General features: G+C 33.5%; 2 protein-coding genes across 3 annotated transcripts; one reads left to right on the top strand and one right to left on the bottom strand.

Annotated features, from left to right (window-relative positions):
* Nucleotides 1–4795: 4795 nt before the first annotated feature.
* Nucleotides 4796–7694, bottom strand: LOC132162466 (protein NRT1/ PTR FAMILY 5.5-like). Its single transcript, XM_059572706.2, has 3 exons — nt 7267–7694; nt 6549–7084; nt 4796–5651 (listed from the first exon to the last, which is right to left on the bottom strand). The coding sequence occupies exons 1-3, from the start codon at nt 7516–7518 to the stop codon at nt 4796–4798; spliced, it is 1644 nt and encodes a 547-aa protein (XP_059428689.2). The 5' UTR covers nt 7519–7694.
* Nucleotides 7695–9066: 1372 nt separating this feature from the next.
* Nucleotides 9067–13251, top strand: LOC132191421 (uncharacterized). Of its 2 annotated transcripts, XM_059606429.2 has the most exons (4): nt 9067–9278; nt 10354–10709; nt 12295–12540; nt 12796–13251. In XM_059606429.2, the coding sequence occupies exons 2-3, from the start codon at nt 10406–10408 to the stop codon at nt 12498–12500; spliced, it is 510 nt and encodes a 169-aa protein (XP_059462412.1). In that variant the 5' UTR covers nt 9067–9278; nt 10354–10405; the 3' UTR covers nt 12501–12540; nt 12796–13251. The 2 variants fall into 2 exon arrangements, with proteins under 2 accessions (XP_059462412.1, XP_059462410.1); XM_059606427.2 differs by lacking the exon at nt 12796–13251 and having other exon boundaries at nt 12295–12788.
* The last annotated feature ends 2777 nt before the right edge of the window (nt 13252–16028 follow it).

The following is a 16028-nucleotide window of genomic DNA, read 5'->3' on the forward strand; positions in this document are numbered from 1 at the left end:
TAGAAGGAGATGTGATCATGTGTTTTAGTCTTATTGTATTTTTGGAGTATTTTGGTGTGTTCAAGTGAGGTGTCAAAGTTTGATTGGAGGCCTTAAAATTAATGTTTTAAGGCCGACATGATAGTAGGAGTCTCTAATTTTAAAGAGAAACACTATGTGTTCTTTTAGTGTTCTCTCAACTGTGATGTGACTTTTAAAATTATCGTTAAATTTGAGATTATTATTATTAACTTTTAATTTATTGGTGATTTTAAAAATCACATCATAGTTGGGAGAACATTAGAAGAACACCAAGCATTTCTCAATTTTAAATACTAATATGCTAAAATTTAAATTATCTAATAAAAAATAATAGTTAAAAGCATGAAAACAAAATCATCTTAAAAAATTTAGAAAATTTTGTCCTAAGATATTGCATCTTATTAAACAAATATAATTTCATTATTTTTATGGTACTATAAATTTTAGGCTCGGTTTGTTTATTTTAAGCTCAAAACAAAAACGTTAACAATCAATCTAAACATAAAATATTCATAAAAATACAAAAATATTTTTTACATTTATGTAACATCCTAACATGCTATATTTTTATAAAATGAATGAGGAAGAAGCATTGTCAAAAAAAAAAAAAAAAAAAAAAAAAAAATCTTATTTATCTTGGTCTTTTTTTATATTATTTTGTGGAATAATAATGATATAAACTATATTTTCATCTTGCAACTAATATCACAAGCTAACAAAACAATTTCAACTAATCATAGAATTGACCCTTATTAAAAAAAAAAAAAAAAAAAATACAAAGATTAATTCATGAGACTATTATATTACATTATAAAATAATTATTAGATAAAAATATGCTACATAGCATTATTCTTATTGACTTACGAGGTTACAGTAATTTACGTGAAGTTTGTGGAAACGGAAAACACGTTGGGAGCTCGTTGGACCAAGAATGGGAATTGAAATCGCAGCTTTCTCAGACCTTATCCTTTTCCTTTTCCTCTGGTCTGGATGGATTACAAAGTCCGGCCTTTTTCTGTGAATCTTTCGCCGATAATGCTCGGTGATTGCAATGCCAACGACTCTGAATTTTCAAAGAAGCAACTGTATAGAAAATCAAACTTGATAAATAAATACTGACCCTCGCAGTTGAGGATAAATAAATTTTAGGTAAAACTTCACTTTGACTCCTTGAACTTTTATTCGATTTTACGAACTCTTTCTGAACTTCAAAATCTCTCATTTTGGACTTTTGAACTTTCAATTACTCTCAATGTGGACCCTTCCGTTAGATTTTAAACATTTTTTTTATTTTAAAAAAAATGAAAATCAAGGACATTTTGGTCTTTTTTTTTTGTATTTTTAACGACTAAAAATTTAAAATTAACGGAATGGTTCTAATTGAGAGTAATTGAAAGTTCAGGGGTTCAAAATTAGAGATTTGAAAGTTCAAGAGGAATTTATAAAATCGGGTGAAAGTTTAAGGGGCCAAAGTGAAGTTTTTCCTAAATTTTATACCCACAAAATACAATAAAGTTTTTTTTTAATGGGCAAAAGAAAATTCTTTCAACACAATTTATTAAATTAACATCTGTCTTTTAAACATGTAATTCCTATATACATCTTTAAAAATACATGTAAAAATTACATACACTAAAGACATGTATTATTTTAATAAACTAAATTAAAATAATTTCATTGAATCTAATTTGAAATAAAACTTTATGGAATAACTTCACTTTAAACTCCTGAATTACCACGTGATTTGACAAGCACCCCAAACTTCAAAACCTATCAATTTAAACCTCTAAACTTTTAATTGCAGTCAATTTGAACCTCTCCGTCAAATTTTAAACGTTAAAAGTGAGACAATGACGTTTATACCCCTGACTTTTTTAAAAAAAATTTCAAATTTACCCTTAATTCTAAGGGTTCTTCGTTTTTTTTTTTTTTTTTTAATTTTTTTTTTTTATAAATCATTGATATTTTGGTGTTTTTAGTTATTGCTGATAGAAGTTAACTGCTAAATCTGACGGAGGCACTACAAAAAACTTATTTTTTACTGACTACCCATTAGTGACGTTTTAAGGCCCAAAAACGTCATTAATGTTTGGTGACGTGTCAGTATTGACGTGTGTGACAGGTCAAAAATCAGGGTGTCACTACTGAGACTTTAGTGACATGTCATAATTCCACATGTTAGAATTTTTTTGGTTTTAATTGAATGGATTTTAAATGTAGTGAGGTGCTGAACTTTAACACGTCACTAAAAATTTTAGTGACGTGTTACACATTAAAACATCACCAATTGGTGACGTGTTAAAAAAAGTGTATACTGTAGACACGTCACTAATCTCTTGAATTTTGGAGTGGGGTTCAAATTGACTGCAATTAAAGTTTCAAGGGTTCAAATTGAGAGGTTTTGAAGTTTTAAAGGCTTGACAAATTGCGTGGTAATTCAGGAGTTTAAAGTGAAGTTTTTCAAAACTTTATTGTAGCATGTAGATAGGGGCGGAACTAAAACTAGAGCATATGAGGGACAAAACTTAAAAAATAAATGGGGTAAAAAATAAATTTTACAAAGATGATACTCATAAAAACATATATGTTCCATATTTTAATGGTCTTTCAAAATTAGTGGCCCTCCACCTATAAAGATGGTTCCACCCCAGCATGTAAGACTTTATACCTAACATTTGCAATAACACTAAGAAATGATGGTGATCTTTATTCCCAATGGGGGAGCAAATTTTTTTTTTTTTTAATGTAAAATGGTTTCTCTAACTCACTTTTTCTAGTTTAACTAATGAATTTTTAAAGGCCTCCTACATCCGATTAGCTATATTTTATCTATATCATTTAAATATTATTTTTTTTTTACTTTTTATTGATTCTATCTTTATTTTTTCAATGATAATTCGTTTAGCACAATAATTTTTCAACGATTATTATTTTTCAAATAATCATTTTTGTAACTATAATATTTTTGAAACAGTTGTATTTTATAATAATTATATCGTATTTGCCAACGTTAAGTATGAAAGTCATATTCTCATAGCAATGTCAATCATATTTATGAAACATCTTTTTATTAAAAATTGTGAAAAAATATTCTCATAATGGTCCATTGAAAAATGGGAAAAGTTTTGGCAAAAAAGAGAAAACATGTGAGAGAAACAATAAAAAAAAAAAAAGACTTCATTGAAAAGTGATGATACATGTAACTTTTTTTTTTCTTGGTTAATCCAATCAAATATCTATTTTACATTTTGCATTTTTGCTAATCCAATGTAGGGGTTTTTTTTACAAACCTGATTAGCCATTTTAGATAAAAGTACCATTTGACCCCTCTATTGTGAATGCTCTTACCGGTTAGCATAGCCTTAAATCAAAATCTGTTCTAGATATCTTATCTTATAAAATATTTTAAATTTATTTGAATTATATGCAATGAATTATATGTATTTATTTTATTCTTCAATTTAGTTAGTTAAAAAGTCAAAAATACCTGCATACAAAAAAAGATTGTATTATATTGCTAGCATTTTGTTAGAGTTTGGTAATTTTTAACACAATTTGCGAATTCGACATGAACTACACGAAAGTAACGGGTTAGAGCTGTGTATAATATGGTTTAGGTCAATTCAAGTCGACCCAAATTAACCTATTTAATAAACAGGTCAATCTCAGATCAATTCGCTTAATCCATAGGTAGTCTACATAACCTGTATAAATCAAATTATATTTTTTTAATAATTAAAAAACAAAGCCCTTAAAAACTAAAATATATATAAAATCATTTTTATATAATATTTTTAAATTCATAAAAATTAAAAATTAAAATTCACATACATGTTAAATAAGTTGTGTTTGGGTCAACCCAATACGACATGATTATTAAATGGATTACTCGGGTCAGGTCAACTCAACACACATTGTTTATTAAATAGGTTATGCAAGTCATATCAGGTCTCCCGCTTTATTTAAATGGGTCGTATTAGGTAGATGTGGAACCGTGTATTACTTTGGGGGATAACCCCACACTAATTTTAAAATTGCTCATAAAATTTATAAATTTTGTCCTCCAAATGTTTGATTTCACCCCTGGTGTTAGGGTTGAAGGTTCTAGCTTGTTTAATTAAATTGATCGGATTTGATTTGACCCATATCAACAAATTGGCCCACCGACAGAATTTGCCAACCCTAACTGGTTTCATTACATACAAGTTAGTGTGAACAATTTTCTTTTTTCACTTAATATGTTTAATTGATAACTTCTCTTAATAACCACATTTTCAACTACCATGGATGTTTTATTGATATGAACCGTCGTTAGAGTAACATTGATCCATTGCATTTTGGATGTAATTTCTTTGGGCCTTGAGCGGCATGCTCTTAGCAATAGGAGGTTATTAAAATATATATATATATATATATATATATATATATATATATATATATGGTGCATGTTTATCTTGAGGACCTACTACTTGATAATTGACATATTTTTTTATTTAAAAAAAAATAAATAAATTATAGAGTAAAGCTACTCTTCACATCTATTTAACACTGGACGTGAGATTTTAAGTGACTTATCATGTCAATCATTAAAAAAAAAAAAATCACTTAAAACATGTTAAAAAAGCAAATATAAAATATGTGATAACTGAGTATAAATTGTAGCATTACGTACTCTTTTTTATGCGAGGGTTTAATTGATTACGCAATAAAGTCTATGCAGCAAGAGGCGTGTCGAAATTTGGATTGACAATATCCTTTTTTTGGTTTATTTGGTTAAAGTAACTCATCAACTTGGTTCAGATCGACTCTACCTCGTGGTGGGTCTTGATAGGGGTACCGAATTGCCACCAAGATGTACAAGACAAGATTTATGGAACTCCATATTGTGAGTACCCAATAGTAGTTATTCAAATGACTTTTATTCAGTGTGTCCTGAAACCAACTTGGTTTTCCTCTCCCTTCACTGATCTTCCCCACCACATAAACTGAGAGGACGCTACCCATAGTTCCTGCTCCAAATGCAAGCCAGGTAAAAATTTCCATTAAGGGCCTCATTGAGGCAGGAACTTGACTGGTGAAGAAATCAGGAATGCTTTTACCAGAGATTCCATCTAAGGCACCAAGAAAGAGAAACTGTGGAAGAAGCCAGAACATGCTCATTGGGATTTTTTGATTAGGTTTGTCAAGTAACATATGGTTTTTAATCACTTCTAACCTCATGGTCTCCATTTTTGCAGCTGTGATACAACATAGTATAGAAAATAGCATTGCAGCTATGTTTCCAACTGGGGCTACATATTTTCCAGATCCCTTTCCAGTAAATTTCTCACCCACTTTAACATAGAGTTTGGCCAACGTTGATTTTGCAATTTTGTAAAAGATTGGTAGCATTGTAAGAGGGACCTTCAATTTTCCAACCTTGCGATTCATATGGTTTGCTTGCTCTAAAAAATAAGTCTCTCCTATAGAACTCACGACCCCCCACATAGTGAAGGTCATCCACATTGGTATCATACGTATAAAGATTTTTGTTTCCTCTACTTCTGTTACTCTACAAAGTTTCCATCTACTTTGTTGTTGATGCTCTACGGTTTGGGTTGGGACTATAATGGCAGCCTTGTCAAGGAACCTGCATTTAAAAATCATTTTAGGAAATTATAAGTTTACAGCTTGATGATAGATTTTGCAAGTCAAAACTATCATGTCGAGTATACACTTGTGTGTATAAAAAGATTGATTCCCATAGTGAAAATATGTCACAAGTGTGAACAATTAATTTAACATATTTGGCTTCAAATGTGTCTATAGAAAGACATACTTAGCTGAGAAAACTATGTGGCCAAAAGGACTGGTATAGAAGCATGATGTTATAACTAAACCATGTCCTATGCTTAAATTCAAGAAATAGTGGTAATTGTAGATTATGATTGTCCTTAGAGGTAGAGACATCTTGAGGAGATTTGTATTATTAGACTTGATGGAATTCAAGTCACATGACTTGAAATACATGAAATTAGTGGGCCCTAAGTTTGTCTTACTTTTGATATGGTAAGTGAAAGTTGAGTGTATTGGAACTTTGCATTTTGAATAGTTTTCTTTTAAGTTTTTTTTGTACTCCATCTTTGATTAGTAAAGTTCTTCATGATCGCCTTCTTCTATGGACGTAACTCCATCTTTGATTAGTAAAGTTCACAAGTGATTTTGAAGATGGGCCATAATATTGATAAAAGCTTTCGGTTTGAGGAAGAGTAGCAATATGGTGATAGACTCACACATGATGGGGAGATTGAGTATATACATGTAAGTATAAAAAGATTGAGTCTAGATGTCACATGCATATGTAAGTCGTTAATATATATATTAGAGATGAAGTCCAAACTCATATATACGCTTAAGCTTTTGAGTTTTTTTTTTAAAAGTAAAGTGGTGTCCCAACATGCTGTTAATCTCCCTAACATAACAGTTGAATACATTTGATCCTTCGAAATATTGGAAGTTAGTAAATTGTAGTAGAGAGAGAGAGAACCTGAGGCTCCGGGTGTGAGGCACAAAGCGAAGACCTTCACTTGGTTGATGTTTTTCATAAAGCTGATTTGCATCCTGTGGGAGATGACAAAAGATCTTGGAAGCAGAGGCTACAAAGACTCTTGAAACGGTTGTAAGAGGACTTCCTTGCGGCTGATGGTGTGTGTATGAAGAGGAGCCACTCATGAACAAAAGAGTTGCCGCTATAGTACATATTGCTGGTATTCCAAATCGGACAGACCAAGGTTTTATAAATGGAAGTGCAATACCTCCAAATATTGGGAGAAGAATCACAGCCAACATGCCTGCCAATTTCCATGGCATTTTTCTTTCTACCTCTTTGATTTCCATTTGTTGTTGGTCCCGGAAAGACTTTATAGATGTCAGATTGCCTGATTTCCCAACAGCTATGAGGACTAATGCTGTGAAGAAGAGAGCCTTTTGGGTATCACCAATGCAATCTGGTTTGTATCCTCTACAGTTGCCTGTATCATCAGAAACGACAGCTAGTGTTGACATAGCCAAGAAGCTCAACCCCTGCAGTGACACCACATAGTTGGTACATCTTCTGGTAGATTTTCAAACCAATAACATTGTCACAGCAGCATCAAAAATTGATAAGCATGAGAGGCTTATTGCAATTATTTCATTGCAGGGACAAAAAAAAAAAAAAAAACAAAAACAAAAACAAAAAAATGAAGAAAGTTTTGAATACTGACAAAGCTGTAAGCAAGATTGGCGAGCAAGACCATGCAATAGTGACCCAGATAAGCATCTGCAAGAACGGACATGGCTATAGGCATTATGTTGGCTGCACCTGTAAACACATTTACAATTGCAGCAGCCTGGGTGAGGTCAAGCTTCCAGACATTTGTCAAGTATGTCATCATCACGCACATGGCGTACCACGCAAGTGACTCAGCCCATGACAGAGCTGCAATGGAAGAAGAGGAAGATAGAGCCTTAAGCATATAATATATATGGATTAGCAATTTCTAAGCTTCCTGTTTTCTGCCAAAACCTTTAATGATGTGACCTTATGTATTCGGGATTTACCCGATAGGAACGGGTTACCAAGTGGTTCTGCCTCTTAGAGAAGTTTCACGTCATTAAAAAAAAACTCAAAAGGTATGAAACGCGAAGGACTCCAAAGATCTAAATAATTCGAAAATCGAAATGAGATGCAAACTATTATATACTATTTCCCTTGAACCCATTACTTGTAACAGCTTAATCTGACGTGCTAAAAGCCTAAAACTAGTAGGTTATTAAGAAATGGTAAGCAATGTAGTTCAAATACCTGATATTCTGGAAGTGGGTACCATGTTCAAAGTTGCAAGAAGAGCCTTAAGGTCACAAAAAAAGTATCTAGAGAAAATATGTTATAATGCATTTAAGAAACCATAAAGCTTAAAGGTATGCTTACCTCCAAGAAATGGTTTGCTTTAGAATCTCTTAAAAAATGATGATAAGCATACTTGAAATCAAAGTTATACCCCAGCAGCCGGCAGGGGAATCGAAAAGGTAAAGAAGTCACCTTTAAATACAAAATAGCCTATAATTTGCACTATGTATTGATTCTTTTCATTATAATTTAGAGTGAGTTGAGCATTGCGATTTCGCATACTAAAAAGGTTGACTTTAAACCAAATCGCTAAAAATTGATAGTGTAGAATTGCGTTTTTAAAAAATTGCGATTTAAAAACATAAAATCGCAATTAAAATGGTGTTTTTTTTTTCTTAAAAAAGAAACTCACGATTTTAAAGGCTAAACTGTGATTTTGCTAAAGACTTGACTGCATTTTAAAAAATCAAATTTCAAACAACACATTTTAAGATCGTAAACCCAAACAAACCTTTAATTTAAAAAATCTTTTAGAAATTTTTTTTTGAGAAAGAATAATAATAATAATAAAAACATTCAAACTGAGGAAGATTTCATTCAAATAAGAAAGAAAAACACACGTATCAGTTCTTCCTAGATTGTATTTGATCAGTTGATTGGGTTATCTAAGAGGCATCTGCATCTTTAAATGTCTCATTATTAATTCACCCATGCAAACAGCCTAGAATCCTGTCAGGGTAATTGAACAAAGCAAAGTATCCAAACGTGATGATTGATACGATGAAGCCTAGTACCGAAAATCACCCCTCCAATATGAGTTTCACCGACAACAATAATGGTCAAAGCAATAACATGAACTATTGTCAAAGATCAAGTAGGCATATAATACTACTTAGGATGCATTTGATTTTCAGTTTCAAAGGGTGCGATTTAAGTTTTAAAAATGTAATTAAATATTTGATAAAATAATTTTGATTTAACTTTTAAAATTGTGTTTTCAATTCAAGAGTACTTATCATATATATATATATATATATAACCTAAAATTAGGACACGTGTCATGAACCCATCATTTTATGTCATTGAACCGATTTCTCTCTCTCTTTTGTTTTTTTGTTTTTAAATTAACGGTCTTTTTAACTCTGTCTATTAACTGAACCGGTCCTTTAAGACAGATTTTACAATGAACCCGCACAGTGTGCGGATTTTCTATTAACTGAACCGGTCCTGCGGAAATCACTGGTGTTTGGGTGGTTTGGGTCCGGCGGAACTCACCGGCGTTTGGGTGGTTTGGGTCCGGCGGGGTTCGTTTTCTAGAGCCGACTGTGACGGCTTCACCACTCTCTCCAATTCGCACATTCTCTCTAAGGGCTCTTCGAAATCAAGGTGAGCCACAACCTTAATTTTCTCGATTTCTCTCTGATCCGTTACTTCAACCATCGAAGTCCTTCAATTTTCGGACGAAAATTAGGGATTTTTTTGTTTGTGTGTTTGATTGAGGAATATAGAAGGTGGTTGATAATATGCATTGAGTTTTAAAGGTGTCATTTTGAGATTAAGAAGAACCCGTGATTTTTTGTATGCAATTTTTATGCAAGTCCTACATTTGATCCCACGAATATATCTACGATTTGTTTGGTAGATGAGAAGATGTGTGAGAAAGATAGTCATTAGAAGTTGGATATATATATATATATATATATATATATATATATATATATATATATTTGGTTTTAGAGTAACTGAGGGCCCAACTCAGTTTGGCGGAAGAGGTAACTTGAGGTGGATTGGTTTCCAAATGACGAAAATATCTAAAGCTTCCAATATTTAATGTCTACTGTTGCTTTTGTTTTTCCCTAATATTCGTACATGTAGTATTGAAGTGTGAAATGTAAGAAATTGCCCATGATGCTTCGGATGGACTGTTTCTTTAACTGTTGCTCCTGATTCCCCTAATGACCTCTAGTCTCTCTTGCTTAACATGACAGAATAGAACATGTAGTAGTAAATTAAATTGCATGCAAGAGAAATTTTGGCTTGCTGCGCTTGCTGATGAGTTGATTTGGTTGCATGTATAAAATAATTGAACAAGCCTTCCCTCTTTCTAACTTACGGCAGCATTATCCTTGGGGTTTTGTTGTTAATACTTGTTGTATCGTTGTATGGTGTTGTATGTTAGTTTTGTGAACAATTTACAAAGGCCTTTTGGTTTGAGTGAGTTTGATGGTGTCGTGTAGTATGTTTCTAAAACTCCCTTAAGAATTTCATGTGTACAAAGAGTGGGCTATATTAATAATGGTGTTAGGAGAGCATGGTGAATGATTATGTGTTGATTTGTTTGGCAGAAATTAAGACATGCAAGATAAATATGATTCTGGTGTACTATTCAAATGCCCAAGAGCACATAGTTTCTGCCTTTCTGGGCTTTTTTGATTATTATTATTATTTTTTTCTTATAAAGGTTAGGATTTAGGAACATTGATCAGTTTAGTCCTGGACAACAATTATAGTGAATGGCGCAACAAGCAGTGCAGAAGAACACGCTGTACGTGGGAGGGCTGGCGGAGGAGGTGAACGAGGCAATACTCCACGCAGCGTTCATACCCTTCGGGGACATTAAGGACGTCAAGACGCCGCTGGACCAGGCCACCCAGAAGCACCGCTCCTTCGGCTTTGTCACCTTCCTCGAGAAAGAGGACGCCTCCACCGCCATGGACAACATGGATGGCTCCGAGCTCTACGGCCGCGTCCTCACCGTCAACTATGCCCTCCCCGAGCGCATCAAGGGTGGCGAGCAGGGCTGGGCCGCCCACCCCAGTACGTTCCTTTCCCTTCCTTCCCTTTCTTTCTTTCTACATTTATCAATGTATAATAGTCTCTTTATTAGTTTACTAATTGGGTATTTTGTGTTTTGAATTCATTACTTTGGGGTCTAGGGCTTTTGTTTAGGATTTAGTGCGTATATAGGGCTCTGCTCTGGTATCGCCTTTTGGTTAAATAGCTGGTGCTGCTTATGCTTATTATCTACAGCTCAAAGATCTACAACTTATCATTGAGAATGGATCCATTAGTACGAAAAGCATTCCTAAAGGAGGAGCTAAATGATACTTTTATCTAAAATGGCTAATCAGATTTGTAAAAAAAGCCCCACATTGGATTAGCAAAACAAAAAAAAACAATGCAAAATGGATATTTGATTGGATTAGCAAAAAAAAAAAAGGTACATGTAGCAGCACTTTTCAAATGAGCCATTTTATTTTTTATTGTTTTTCTCACCTGTTTTCTCTTTTTATCAAAACTTTTCACACTTTTCAAGGGATCATTATGAGAATATTCTTTCACAATTTTTAATAAAAAGATATTTAAAAGATATTTAAATGATATAGATAAAAATATAGTTAATCGGATGTAGAAGACCTTTAAAAATTCATTAGCTAAACTAGATAAAGTGAATTTGAGAAGCTATTTTGCATAAAAATTTGGTTCCTCCATTAAGAATGCTCTAACCAATACGAGAAATATGATGATTAAGTTTTTAAGTAAATGGTAGGCCATAAAAATTCATATTATGTCAATTAAGAAACTTTTATAGCTTATGTTAACAAAATGGTAGACCACGGAACTTCCTTTGATTATGCCCTGTACAAGTATGATGGACAGCAAAAAAATGGCATCGCGATGCTGATTCAATGGGTTCAAGGGGGTTTCCATGTTACATTAACTCTGTTTATTCCTCAATTGGATTCCCTAATCTTCGTATGTAGGCTCAGATTAAACCTGTCAGCTATTGAAGCATTGCTTCCAGAACTCCTAGATAAGAATTATCGAAACTTTCTGATGAAGCTTTAATCAATTAAAAAAAATGTGTGTGTTACAATCTCAATGTGGTAAGCCATTGTGGTTAGAGTTGGAGTCTTTTTATCTTAATGATGCAAAACAGAATAAAATTGAAATGAAATAGGAAGCGCGAAGATAAAGATAGTTTTGAGTCTTGTTTCTGAAATGACTGACTAACCTGTCTAAGATGGAGGCAGATCGCGTATGAATAAAAACTGAGTTATTACTTACAAGCGCTTTTTCATCCTTTGAAAATCATGACATTTCTAATGAAAGTATTACTTGGCCGTACAGATTTCTTATGCTTGAAGTCAGATTTTAATGGAATGAAAAACTTGATATGGATATGTTGGGTTTCTTCTAGGATACTTCAGTGAGATCTTTATTCTTTCTGATGTGGGATAATATGGGCTATTATTTGAGTGCTTCAATTTCTTTGTATTTACCACTGCGTGAATCAGGTTCTGAATAGAGTTTATAGTTTTAATATGTTATCGATGGCTAAAAGCCCACGGAACAATTTAGTGCTTGTGGTATTGATTCTGTATTTTCTTTTATCTTTTAGTTTGGGCGGATGCGGACACATGGTTTGAAAGGCAGCAGCAAGAAGAGGAAATGCAGCGTATTCAGGCAGAGAACCGGGCTGCAATGGAGGCTGCAGAGGAGTTGCATCGAAAGAAAGTGGCCCAAGAGCGAGAAGGGGAAAAGGAAGATGAAACAGAGATCAAGGATGATCCCATGGCAAGGGCTGAAGCAGAGGTTTTGAAATAGAATAGTTAGTTCTTTGCTACCAAAATGAGCACTAGATGAGGTAAGCTCATCATTCTTACTGATCGTTTTTATCAAATCTCTAATCTGTCACAACTCTTGTGTAAATGAATACTAGTATTCGTGCAGATGGGGATTTGCTTCCTCTATACAACTGGTAGATTGATTTGCATTGTGATCTTTTGATTTTGATAGCTTCTTTCTGCTTCATGGATGCCTTAGTAGACTTTGTGGTTGACAATGGTCCATGATTTCTATTTTAAGTTCACTCCTCGGTTATTTGCATTTTCATTTTCAGTTTTGCATTCAATTTTGATGAGGCTGGAATTCCAAGTAACCAAGTTTGTGAGCTGCAATTTACTTCCCAAAATTGTAAGTGGCTTAGTAGGAAACTATGCGGTCATTAAACAGCAATATACACCCGCATCAACATGTTCAATTTCAACGGTTAATACTCCGCATCTATCTACCAAAAACATAGACATATTATTACCAGATAATCACAAAAGATGCAGGGCAACAGGTATGAACATAAATGTCATCAATCTCATAAAAATTTAACCTCTTTGCAAATTCCTGGACCGTAGTACTGTCATCAAAGCTTCCGACCATATGATGATAACAAAGTGCACTTGATGGGCAGTTCTCGAGCGGATCCAATACCATTACTTTAATGGCCATTTGTGATGCTGCTCGACATAACATGCGTCCCAGGTGCCCTCCTCCCAGAACTCCAACAATCATATCGGATGGTCCATGTACAGGTGCATCATCTTTCCTAATCATACAATTATTGTAGTGGAAGGTTATGTGTTAAATAAATCTTTCATCTCCCAAATAATTTTCAATAATATCACTAGGTTCTTTCATATAATTCCATGCAGTAGCCAATAAACTCTTTTTTTTTTTTTTTTTTTTTTTTTTTATTATTTTTTATTATTATTATTTTTTTTACAGATAAATGCAATTTATTACAAAACGCCAAAGGCATAGCCCTTAATAGGAAGTATATGAGAGAAAGGCCTAGCTAGAAGAAGAAAGAAGATTAAAAAAATTAAATTAAATTAAAAAAAAAAGTTAAAAAAAATGCAAGCTGGGAAAAATTTATGTCTAAAATAGCAGTCCAATGGAATAGAGTCTTGAAGAAAAAATCGTTTTAACTTCACTACTATCCATTCACAGTCTTCAAAATTCCAATAATTTCTTTCCATCTTCCATATGGATTGTGATCCTCTCCAGTTCATTTGGACAGGAGGGGATCCTTCCCTGCATATAGCAACATTCCGTATCCTACCAAAATGCCCTTTCCAGCAAGAGAGGAGTGGTAGCCAATAAATATGTTGAAAAAAATTGAAGTCTCATTACCTTTTTTTTTTTTTTTTTTTTTTTTTTGACATATCCGCACAAGAGGGGGAAAGGAGATTCGAACTAGTGACCTCCACTTCATTAAGCGTGGTCCTAACCGATTGTGTTACCTCTTGAGGACTGAAGTCTCATTACTTAATTTCACATTTTCGTCATTTATTATTTTAGAAATGAGATACATTAGAAAACGAAACATGCAACATAACATCCATATTTCTTTTCTTATTCTTTGACTGTTTCAAACATTGATAAAGACCCAGCACAAATAATATTAATACATAATCATATTAAGAGAATTGCTCACCATACAATAGGTAAAAAAATGTTTATTATCTAAAAGATGATATATATATATATATATATATATATATATATATATATATGTTCATCATCAGCCTAGTAAAAAAATTACTAAGGCAACGCTTGCTTAGCATTTCCCAAGTACTATTTTTATTTTTTTATTTTTTTTGAATTTCTAAAAGGCCAAAAAAAATTTGCTGAGCTTTTGGGTCTGCCTACTAGCCAAACAGTGCCTCTTCTATTCAAATTCCAATATTATAAAGCAGAAAAGTAATAAGTTTAGGAAACAAAAGCACTCATTGCAGGTATATAATCTGGCTTACATACCTGGCAAGGTCTTGTGACTGTCATGCGCCGCGCCGCAAGCCAAGAGTAGATTTGTGTGCTTGGAAGGCTGCTTGATTAGACACTTTTCTTGTGTACTGTGGTTCATAGAGAAGCTCAGTGCGGTTGGTCTTATTGGCGAAGCCAAAGGCGACCTGAAGCAAAGATCGGAAGCGAAGAGATAGTTGGCGGTTGTGGTTTGGTGGAGCATGTCTCTCTGAGGGTTTGAATTGTATCACCACGCCGCGCTCTCTCTCCCTCTGTGGGATTTCAGGGAAGGATGAGAATATGGGTTGGGTTGGGATAAAACGGGTGGCTGGTGAGTTGGTGCCTGGTGGGAAAGAGGGAACTAGCAACACTAAACTTCAACTCCAATGGTTTTTTTTTTAAAAAAATAGTCTTTTATTTTCATCTTTTCTTTCATTTCTTAAGTGGGTGGACCTTCTTTCACTCTGTGTAAACTCCTTTCCTTCCAAAATTTGATTTTGCTTCACATATAAAAATACACAAACAAAAGTCATTTCACATGGGCACTAGAGCTCAAAATACCTATAAATGGAGAAAGAAACTCATTTTTTGCATTCTGATCCACAAGAAACAATAAAATTTAGTTGCTGCTATGTTGTGTATTAAGCTAACAGAGAAACACAATAGTGTGTTAAAATAATTTCCTTTAAAATCAAAATCCTACACTCAAAGATTGAATATTTAGTCTTTAGTTTAAGTAGATATCATTATTAGTATAAAACACTACTTAGCCCACAAAAGTAAATATTATGATCATTGAAAATGTTGGACATGAACTCCATTTCCTTATCATAAAAGAAGGGGGATAAAAATGAGAAAGTTATGTAATAGAAATTGAAAATTCTCTATTGGCCTGCATACTAAAAGCCCAGTAGCCAAAACAGAGCCTAAGAAAGAAAACTACTAATGTGAAAATCAGAGCCAACTACTCTAACCGTTGCCTGGCATATAATTAACTGCACCATATTTGCACATCGCGTTGGGAAGAACTTCCAATCAGGATAGATTGTATTAATTGCACCTCCTCTTGTCTGAAATTTTCTTGGAGCAAAGTCTGGTTCCACCATCGCGTATCATCATCAATGAGGGCACTGACCATCGAATCTCTATTAAGTGTGATTGGTTGGGATTGCACAGCATATGTGTACAGCATTGGAAGCCACTTGTCACCCCAGATTTTAACACTTGTTCCATTCCCAATTCGCCATATTAACCCTTCCTATGAATTCTCTTGTAAAACTATGTCCTTTAGATCCAATGCTTCAACCTCCTCTTCCTCAAATGAAAAATTTAGTCTAATAAATTTGGAAAGAAATCTTCTTAATTGGAGTGTACCGATCTCCTATAAAACAGTTATTTAATTCCAAGAGTCAATTCCGCATATCAAACGCTTCCTTAATATATGTAATACAAATAGATATTTTGAATGGATTGTTTCCGATTGATCAAAGTGTGTTATGAACTCCACCATTTTACATGGCGAAAATATTTAATTATGCATATATGATTTTTCAG

The sequence above is a fragment of the Corylus avellana genome, chromosome 10 (assembly GCF_965113065.1).
Source record: "Corylus avellana chromosome 10, dhCorAvel1.hap1.2, whole genome shotgun sequence".
Classification (NCBI taxonomy): domain Eukaryota; kingdom Viridiplantae; phylum Streptophyta; class Magnoliopsida; order Fagales; family Betulaceae; genus Corylus; species Corylus avellana.